Raw genomic sequence first — 10129 nt, 5'->3', positions numbered from 1 at the left:
GGGGTGGGCACGGGGCGGGCGCCGTGGCCAGAGGGTGCTGAGCAGGGCGGGCTGTTCCCCAGGGCCACGACTGCTGCCCGATGCTGTTCACCTACGAGGAGAGCCAGGGCACCCTGACCTTCGGGGGGAAGCTGGACGTCCCCAAGCAGAGCTCCCAGCGCGGCCTCACCGCCCGCGAGCGCTTCCAGAACCTGGACAAGAAGGCGAGCTCGGACACGGCCAACGCCACACTGGACACCCTGCACAAGAACAGCATCAGGTGAGGGCTGAGGGGGTGCAGGGACAGGCTCGGGGTCACCTCGGGGGTGATGACCCCTGAGCATCCCCCGGCTGTGCTGCTGTCCGGCCTGGGAGCTGGGATAGCCTTGGAGCAGCCTTGGGTATCCCTGGAGCATCCCTGAGCATTCCTGCAAACGAGTGAGAGAGGTTAAAGGATTCAGCACGAGGAGCTGGGTCAGTCCTGGATATCCCTGAGTTTCCCTGGGTATCCCCAGAGCATCCCTGCATGTGGGTGGGGGAAATAGGGGGGTCCAGTCCCAGAAGCCGGGACAGTCCTGGAGCATCCCCAGAGCACACCTGGATATATCTCTGAGCATCCCCGGGTATCTCTGAGCATCCCTGGCTACCCCCAGTGCCTCCCAGCACATGGGTCAGGGAGAGGAAGGGGTGCAGCCCCACTCCCACCCATGGCTGCTCAGCAGCCCCGAGGGCTCAGCAGGAACCTTGGATTGACTGATTCCTGCTGCTTCTTTGCACCCACAGCCAGATCTCGGTGCTGGTGGGTGGGAAGGACAAGTGCACCCAGTTCTGCACCACGGGGATGGACGGTGGCATGAGCATCTGGGATGTCAAGGTGAGATGTCCCCACAGACCCCCTGGACTCCGAGCACCCAATGTTGAACCCTCATCAGCCCCAGCTCTAATCCCTCCTCCTGTGGTGTTGGGGCCCACGCTGTCCCACAGTCCTGGGTGGGGGACACCCCAGGGTGGCACTTTCACAGCTCTCCATCAGGGAGGGGTGATGCCAGCCTTGCAGAGGGATCCAGCAGCCTCTCCTGGCTTCAGCTTTGCCCACACGGCTTGGAAAATGAGCCCAGACCAGCCAAAGTTGGGATCTTCCCCCCACAGGGATGGGTTGGCATGCCAGGGGACAGCTTCCCTCCCAGTTCCCTTCACTTGCAGCTCCCCAACCACTTCCTTGGAAAGCAAAGAGGTGCTGCTGAACGACCTCCCATTTCATTTCAGAGCCTGGAGTCGGCACTGAAGGATCTCAAGATCAAATGAAGGAGCCCTCCAGGAAGGGCATCCTGGCTGCCCTTGCTCTGCCACCCTGCCTGCTTCCCCCTGCCAGCCCCCTGTGCCACACGAACCCCCTGTGCCACATGAGCCCCCTGTGCCACCATGCCACCAGCACACTCCCTGCTGCCAGCCAGCCCTGGCAGCTGCTCTCAAAGAAAAACATTTTTTAACTATTTTTGTTAAAATCCTTCCTGATGCTGGTCATACATCGCTTAGAAAATAGAAAATAAAGTTAAGGATTTTCCTGGATAAATCCGAAGAGGTTTTCTTTGCACTCTTTTAGAACAATTTCAGTGTGAACGTGTGTGTGGTCAGAGCAGGTCAAGGGGCTGAGCCACATCTCACCACAGGTGGTCACATCCTTTCTGCCACCAGTTCTGAGGAGGAATCAGGACTCTGGAGATAAGGGGAATGTCACTTCCCCATTCCCTGCTTCAGCACCACTTCAAAACAGGATTGGTGTTAGGAAGAAGGTGGTGGAGGGGATGGAAGGGCCCGAGGGGTGCAGGTTTCCCATACTCAGAGCTCTCCTGGACACTGGTCAAGTCCCATCAGGTGCACAATTCCCAGCCCTGGAGCCAGCTCGGAGACCTTGGGCTGCCAAACTAATCCTGCCCCTTTCCAGCCTGTTATCACAGGCTGCCTGGGAATTTTTATCAGAGCAATGGACCAACTTCCACCTTCCTCATCTCCAGCTCGAGGCAGGAGCAGTCCCATCTCACAGCTGAAGCAGGAGGACAAAGCTGCTCCCACAATGCCAAGGAGCCTTTGAAGGAGCTGTAAAGACAATGGATAAATCTTCCCCCATCTCAGTGCAGGGTTTAATTAATGTGGCAAACACTGGGCAGGGCCACACATGACAGGGACTGTCATCCTGGGCTGCTGCTCAAACCACAGTGGGAAGCTGCTTTCCTGGGAATACCTGGGATCATCTCTGCATATGGATCATGGCCTGAGCCCTACAGCTGCTCCCCCCAGGTATTCCCAGGAAAGCAGCTTCCCACTGTGGTTTGAGCAGCAGCTCAGGATGACAGTCCCTGTGGCACACCCCTCTGCCACAGTCCCTGCAGTCAGGCATGGACAGGATTACACAGAACAAATCACATTTGTCCTGCACCTCCACAGCCTTAACCCCTCCACCAGTGACTCCCAGTGCTCTGAGCCCTGGGCTGGATCTCCTCCAGCCTTCAGGGAGCGAGTCTGGGAAGTGCTGGTGTCCCAGAACAGGCTGGCAGCAGGACTCCCAGACCTTCTGGGGCACAGCAGGTTGGAGTATCTCCCCTTCCCCTCCTGCAGCCCTGCACTGAGACAGGACACGTGACGGGGTGACAGTTCGGTGACTGCCCTTCTGACACGGTGACTGGGCCAGACAGCACCCTGAGGGTAACTGTTTCCTCCTCCGTGGTAAACAGATTGTGCAAGACATCCATTAAAACAGCAGGGAAAGCTCTTCCCCCTCAGGCTGCATGTGCTAAACCTGGAGCCAAACCCCACCCCACAATCAGCAGCTGCAGGAGTCCCCCAGCCCCCCTAAGCTGTGCCCTCCACACACACACAAGGCCACAGCAGTTCTGATAACTTACAGTTTAATCAGCCAAATATACAAGTTCTGGTGTTGTTTTTTAAACTTGATCAAGTTTGGTTTTGTTTTGTTTTTTTTTTTTTCCCATCTGGATCTGACACAATAAATGTTTGTTTTTTCTCCTTTGAACAAAGGATGATGTGGTTAAAAACTGGCACTATCCCTAATAAAGAGGAGAAAAAAAAAAGGAAGAGGAGGGAAAAGGGGAGACTGGCTGCAAGAAAGGAGGGATGAATCCGGGAAGGAACGGCACTCCAGATGTCCATGAAGTCAGGCTCCCAGCTCGTGCTGCAACGCCCTGCAGCAAAATTTGGTGGGCTCTTTGCCCAACTGGATTCCTCAGATACATTATCCTTTGGGATTTGATACCAAGTCAGTTCCCCACCCCATGCCCCACTCCACAACGACCCCACAATCTATTTTCTTGCAATCTAGTATTTGAAGCACCTCCCCTCCCACACAGCTCCCTCCCTCCCGCCCAGCCCCCCCCATCTACGAGTTCTTGATCCTAAAAACAGCAAAAACATTCACGTTTCCGAACTGTAACAGGGAACTGCTGTTCAGCACAGCTCTGCACTGCAGAGAGCAGCTGCCCCTAACCCCAAATGGAAATCTGTGCCAGGATGAGGACAAACACATCGTCAGTGTCTCTTGGAGGTGGAGGTGAGGTCGATGCTGCAGGACACCCTGCGTGGCATCGATGGAAGGCGACACGGCAGAGCTCCTGGCAGGACCAGGCACAGTTCCCTGGCGTTTCCTCCTCTTGCATGGCCTGTGCTTACTTGTTAAGGGATAGTGACTGCAGTCTTTTACCTGCCATGGCCGCTTCGTCTTTCGCTGGGGAAGGAAAACAACAGTTGCATCATTTCATGGCCCATGTCGGGGACTGGGGGGATTTGGCAGCCCCAGGGACTGAAATCCTGCCAGCAAAGGAAAAAAAATCCTACCCTCCCCACCAATCCCTGGTAGATCCCCAGAGGTAAGAGGCACAGCCTCCACTTGAGTGTTCCCTTCTACCCCTGGCCTCTCTTAAGGCATCCACAAATCACTCTGATGCTGATGCCCAAATTTCTCTGTTGAAATTTGACAAGCTGTGCTTGTCAGACTTCTGGTTCACACCTACCAGAGCTATGGAGAAAGGCCAGGAAGGGAAGGAATGCTACAAACTCCCTGGGCAGATCAGATCCCCAGCATGCAAAGAAGGTAAATCACAACCAGGAACCTGCTAAACCCCTAAACTGGAGCCAGCATTGCCTGGGAGGCACAGGATAACATGGATGTCAAGGAAAATTCCCTCCTCTCTTTCCCTGCTCCCTGTTCAGGTGTCTGAGAGCTTCATAAATCAGGAGCTTATGAGAAGGAAACAGCTGAACCTGGTTTTGCTGAGGGGAGTTGTGAGAACACCACAGAGGCTCAGGAGATGAGGGATTAGCACGTGTGACATGAGAAATGATGGCTCTTGGCACTGCAGCCGTGGCACAGAGAAGTAGGAGAGTATGATTAATTATTCTCTAACCTTTTCTTTCCTCTTCTTTCTTTCTGGCAGCTTCTTCCCTTTGCTTCCTGATGATGGCTAGTCGGGCAAGGTCTGCCTTGGCTTGCTCTGTTTTCCCAGCGAGGTGCATTTTCATGTATCTTTCTTTTGCCTTTTGTTTCTCTATTTCCTCTCTGTTTGAGGGGAAAAACAAACAGTCACCAGAGTATCCAGGGAGGCACACAGGTACAGGCAGAGTTGGGGAGGCTTCCAGCTGGGAAGGATGCTGAGAACAAACATGGATGACCCACCAAAACTGGGGGGGTCCTACACCAGTTTTCAGGCACAGGTTCTATCTCTTGCAGGGTTTGAAGAGGGATGAGGAGAGATTATTTCTACCTTCCTTCAGCTAAATAAGGACATGGACACACAAGGTCAAATGAATTAGCCCCAGACCACACAGCACTGTGACATGTTTTTCCCAGCCTTACCCTCAACGGTGTCCTGCTCAAGCAATCAACCCCAAATAAAAAAAAGCTTAAATCTTTCCCTCCAAAACTTGCCACTGATAAATGGAACTAGGAGATTAAACTTTGGTTTCCCTCTCATTCATCTGCTCAAAGACAAAAATTTCACCACGATGCCTGGAATCTGGGAAACCTCCACCTGTCACCAGGGCACCTTCTGCAGCAAGATTAAACTGGATCCAAGGTGACCTCTGGCAAATGGATTTATGTTACATCTGATTTTTGGCATAAAACTTCAGGAAAGGAATGGCTTAAATCCCTTTCTCTTAGTGCATCCTGGCTCCAGGATGGCCACAGCTGCTCCCAGAGGACAGACAACTTCTGTGAAGTTCATAGGGAATCACATTTTGGAACACAGTGAGCCCTGCCTGACAGTTTGCTGCTGTTCAGTGTCTGCTTTGGGCAGCAACACACTTAAAGGGTCTCCCCAAACACCAACACCCAGAGCAGGGAAACACCTCCCCGTGTGAAGCTGCTGCCACCAGCAAGGATGAAATTCCAGGGATGCACCAGCTCCCACCAGGGGAGCAGGGAAGACTCACCTCTCTCGTCGTGACAGCTCCTTAGGTCCATCCAGGTCCAGCTGAGTGACTTTTTTGGTTGTCTGAATGACACGATTGGGGTTCTCGATGTCTATCAACCCTTCCACTCCTTTGCGCTTTTGCTGCGGTTCAAGAACAAAGGGGGGTTTAAATCTCACAGTGAGTTGTCTCAGAGCTCATCAAACACACTGCAAAGCACCCCAAAAGCACAACTCAAGATGGTTTTACTAGCAGCCAGCAAAACCATTTATGAACCAAGATTGTTATCTTGGCATTTCAGCCTTTTTTAAAATTCTTCTTTGCCTTCATATTTCATCCATAAACATACATGAGCTTTCATTCTGAGGACAAAATGCTGTCAAAGTGAGGCTTTTGGGGCTTCTAAAAATAGTTCTTGCATAAAAAATTACTTACAGGTAGCTCTCAAAGAAAACTCTTGAGTCAAGTGCATGAATCTGCCCCTGGCCCAAGAATCTGGGTGGTGTCACTGCATTAAGTGCCCTGAGAATGACACTACCTGATAATCCTCATCATCTTCATCACTCTCATCTGAATCTAAAGACTTCTTCTCCTTTTTGGGGTCCCCTGTTGCTCCTTCACCTCCTTCTTCTTGCTCCTCTTCTTCCTACAGAATCACAGGAAATCAGAGGAAATGTATGTCAATCAAAATCCCAAATCCAGCTCTTAAAGGAGACAACTTTGGAGGGATGAGGGACAGCTCTGAGCACTGGTGTTCCCAACACAGCCCTCATGTCACCAAGGGGGCCTGGCTGTTACAGAACAAGAGCTCATCCTCAGAGCTAAGTGTGATCACCAGTTCACCTCCAAACAATTCTGTTGTTCCCTCTAACAGGAAAATTATTGTAAAAGACACAACTGGCACTTTGCTCTCCCCAGATGAAAGATCTCCAGGAGAATTATGCACTGGGTTTTCAGTGCATAACATCTCACTGTAAACTACATAGATGCAGCATGGAGCTGATCCCATCCTGGGTCTAGATAAAAGAAAAACTACTAGAGAAGAGCAAATTGACAGCCTTTTTAGCACAGCTTCCACCAGTCAGAAGCCTGGGAATTGATTTCTGAAGCATTAGAAGATAAGATCAGAAGGACAATCACGGGTGTGAACAGCTTGTTTTACCACTGCCAACATCCCTCATCGAGCAACTGGCAAAGGGGATGAGGACGGGGCAGTAAGAGGAGTAATTTTGCTAATTTTGGGGGGTTTTAAGCTTTCCTTAATAAAATAGTGTTAGATGTAACCATCACTGTATGATACAGATTGTCAGAAAAAATAAACCCTTCTCAAAGAGCAGCTCTCTGGTTTGTTGAGAAACAAGACACACTTCAAGTGGGTCCTGCTTTTCTGTTCCACTTCCAGCTGGTATTTTTATTGACAACATGGAAACAGAGAACACTTAGACATTTTGTGAATGACATCACACTGGCAGGAGTTGGAATCATTTTGAAAAACAGGATCAGACTCATAAGTGGTTTCAGAACTTGGAAATATGGCATGAAACCAAGAAGGTGGAATCAGAAAGTAACCAAGAGGAGTTACACTTTGGAAGAAGAAATCCAACACCAGGCTGGAATATGTGGCTAAGCAGCAAACCAAACAATCATCTTGAGTTCCAGCTGGGTAGAACATTAAAAAGGAGTCAACACTATGGCTCAGAACTGCCTGAAAGAGTCATCCTGGAGGTATTCATCAGTATTTCCTACATGGGGTGTAATTATCCTCCTGTGGTCAGTGCTGGGAGGCCTCAGCTGGAATTGTGTGTTTGGGCTTAGGCAGCACTTTCAGAAAGTCACAGAAAAGGAGCAGTCAGAGTGTCACCAGAGCTGTGACAACTCGGGAATCAAGAGAGCAAGTGCTGCAAAAAGCAGCCATGGCTTTTAGGACACCAGTTAGGTCATGGAAGCAGGAGGAGATGTTACAGCCCAATGCTGGGGCACAGAAACACCCAAAAAAAGGCCTCATGCCAGAAAACTCTGTTATCTCCCCCTGGAAGTCAGAGGCAAAAAATAAAATCATGTTTACAGGAAGAAGTCAAAGGAGTTTGGTCCTTTAAGTCTAGAAGAGGGCAAATATAATAATTTCAACATACAATAAGATGTCAAGATGTGAGCCCTTGTTCTCCAAAGCCAAGATGCAGAGCACAGATAAAAAAATTAGCTGACACTGGAGACTGGAATGATGAAATATGGGGAGAAAGCATCTCCAGAGCTGCTGAGTAATCAGTTCTCCTGTCCTTTAACCTTCAAATGGTGAACTGGATGGTCCACCACACCTCAGGAACCAGGCTAGATGATACCCTGCAGTCTCCCTAGCTGGGAATGTTCAGAGTCCATACTCTGATCACTGCTGGAATGATCTCAGCAATGCCTGAGCTGCCATTGCTCCTGAATCACAAGTAATCAGGCTGGACACACCAGGAATTGTGGCAGGAAGTACACAGTGGAGGCAAATACATACCCTTGCCTTTTGCTTTTCTGCTTGGAGCTGGGCATCAATCTCTTCAGGACTCGTGTACTGTCTTGCTCGGCCTTTGTGGCCTCCTTTTCTACCTGCACAAAATAATAAAATTAACAAATGGGTTAGTGATGAGCTTCCAGAAAGGTCTGTTCCTCCTGCAGCACTCTCTGGATTTTCAGTGCAGATTGGACAAATCAAAATAGCTCCTCTGATGGGACCTAAAGAACAAAAAGCCCACACTGAACTTGGTGAAACGCTCCGAGATTCTGGGGTAAGATGCACAGAGAATTGGGATTATTGATACCACCCTTCCCTGCCTGCACTTGTGGCCTCTTTGATTCCCTTTCTAGGCTGCCAAGGGGTGCACAGTCCCACAGCAGACCCCAGTTCCCTGCACAGGGGGAATCACAGTGTGTTCCTGTGGTTACAACCAACATTCCCAAAGTTTGGCTCCGTTACCCCTCCCCTGCACTGAGGCTGTGCCAGGGGAAAATGGGAAGCTAATTGGACAAAAGCTTTGGGAATTACAATGAGAGCTGAAGAAGCACTGAAAGGAGCCTCCATGTTTTGCTGCTTTAGAAGGAAAAATAAAAACAAGCTTTAGGAACCAGGAAGGGGAATCAGCATGGCCAGGACTGCCTGACTGAGATCTGCCCCAAGCTCCAGACTCTGGTATTAATGAACTGCTGAAGCCATCAATGATTCCTGCAAGTCACTGCTCACTTTATGTTCTTCCAGCCCAAAGAACTGGGAAGCACATTGGACAGAGTCAGCCCACAGCCCTGAGAGAGGGAGACTGGCAAAAAGAACACAACTCTGGCAAGGGAGCTCCCTGCTGCTGCAGGAGTCTTGGAAGGAGCAGAAAACCCTGGATCTCACTCACCCTCCTCACTTCACCTGCCCAGGACAAGGAACCTTACGGTGATGGGGAGGGATGAGGATCATCTCTCCTTCCTTGGGACTGTGTGGGATCCATGGGAGACCTGCCACTGCTCTGTCACTGTGTGCTGTTGGACTGGCAGGGACTGGGAGTGCCAGGGCAGGCAGCCCCTGTGGGCTGTGAGCTTTAGAGATCCCACGTTTTCTGACCAACTCTCCTGGCTCAGCAGAGACAAACTCTCACATGTTTCAGCTCAGTAAAAGCAGAGCTGTGGAGTAAATTATCCCAAAGTCCCCACTGTGAAGCCTTACAGACTCCAGAGATGTTTTACCATGAGAAACAGGGAAGCACAGACACCAGAGGCTTCTCCCTGCCCTCAGCTGGGGAGGCTCGTGGGCTCTCAAACCACAAGCACAACTTGCTGCACACACAGATGGGTGTTTTCTGCTTGTCTGTTCCCACCATCCCACGTGGCAACACTGACACCCTCTGGGAAGGGGATCTACCATGGGAATGCTCTGGAGGAGACATTACCTCACTGCCCAGCCCATGACATCACTCCAAATGGAGCAACACTAAGGTCTCTGACACACCAAGAGGGGCCAGGCAGCTCCTCATCCAGCTGCTCCAGAATTCCACACTGGGCTGGGGACTGAGGAACACAAAAAACTCATCACTGCAAATAAACAGGGGTAATAAGGCAGAGAAGCAACTAAACAGGAATTATTTTTTTATTAAAAGCCTAAAAAGAAGCAAATGGAAGAGTGAAGCCCACGAGAGGGACTGTGGGGAGCTCAGGGAGTGCAGGCCCATGGCTCTGCTCCCAAAACCTCAGTCAGACACAGGGATTGCTGGTCCTACACCTGCCACTGAGCAGCTCAGTGCCTCAGTTTCCCCATCTGCAAAACAGGGATGACTGAAGCATTTTTAAAAGTGCAGATTTCACCTCCAGCAAAGCCCACTGTGCCAGGCACACCCTCAAACACCTCTGTCTTCAGCTTTAAACAGCAAAATTAAGGGATTTAAATGAAAGAGAATAAAAGGATACCGATGGAATCACTTCTCTTTTAAATCAAGTTATCAAAAAAAAAAAAAAAACAAAAAACTGAAATAATCAGAAATAATCCTGTAACAAAAAATTTATTATTGGATGATTAATGCCCCCCCTTTTATGTTAAACAGTGAGTGCCAAAATCCACTGACTGCCATCCACTAATTCCCACTGACCTGGGGGCAGGGAGGAAACGAGCAATGACCCCTCTTTTCCCAAAAAGCAAAAGGTTCGAGTTAAACACTTAAAGCTGTGCAATGAAACAAAGAATCCTGGGTTACGGGGCATTTAAATA

The 10129-nt window shown here is 50.2% G+C and overlaps 2 protein-coding genes across 2 annotated transcripts in view; one reads left to right on the top strand and one right to left on the bottom strand.

Moving 5' to 3' along the window:
- Positions 1-1558, top strand: part of ARPC1B (actin related protein 2/3 complex subunit 1B) — a 6204-nt gene extending 4646 nt beyond the window's left edge. Inside the window, 3 exon segments of the mRNA XM_029957850.1 lie at positions 4-259; positions 763-853; positions 1246-1558. Of these exon segments, the coding sequence (XP_029813710.1) occupies positions 4-259; positions 763-853; positions 1246-1284 (386 nt within the window). The 3' untranslated portion in view covers positions 1285-1558.
- A 1313-nt stretch (positions 1559-2871) lies between these two features.
- Positions 2872-8848, bottom strand: PDAP1 (PDGFA associated protein 1). The gene is made up of 6 exons (XM_018067636.2): positions 8824-8848; positions 7904-8121; positions 5942-6049; positions 5425-5546; positions 4398-4549; positions 2872-3718 (listed from the first exon to the last, which is right to left on the bottom strand). Exons 1-6 carry the CDS (start codon positions 8846-8848, stop codon positions 3660-3662), a joined length of 684 nt encoding a protein of 227 aa, XP_017923125.1. The 3' UTR covers positions 2872-3659.
- Positions 8849-10129: the final 1281 nt, after the last annotated feature.

The sequence above is a fragment of the Manacus vitellinus genome, unplaced genomic scaffold (assembly GCF_001715985.3).
Source record: "Manacus vitellinus isolate BGI_N305 unplaced genomic scaffold, ASM171598v3 scaffold_12_pilon, whole genome shotgun sequence".
Lineage (NCBI taxonomy): Eukaryota > Metazoa > Chordata > Aves > Passeriformes > Pipridae > Manacus > Manacus vitellinus.
This window is presented reverse-complemented; position numbering and strand designations above follow the sequence as displayed.

What these genes read in the sequence shown, in the direction of transcription:
- PDAP1 (XM_018067636.2), bottom strand. Translation starts at nt 8,848, where the DNA reads ATGATCCTCATCCCTCCCCATCACC. An exon ending in CCTCATCCCTCCCCATCACC is followed by an intron (nt 8,122 to 8,823) that starts GTAAGGTTCCTT and finishes TTTGTTCTTTAG; the next exon opens with GTCCCATCAGAGGAGCTATT. An exon ending in GAAAGAAGAGGAAAGAAAAG is followed by an intron (nt 3,719 to 4,397) that starts GTTAGAGAATAA and finishes TTCCTTCCCCAG; the next exon opens with CGAAAGACGAAGCGGCCATG.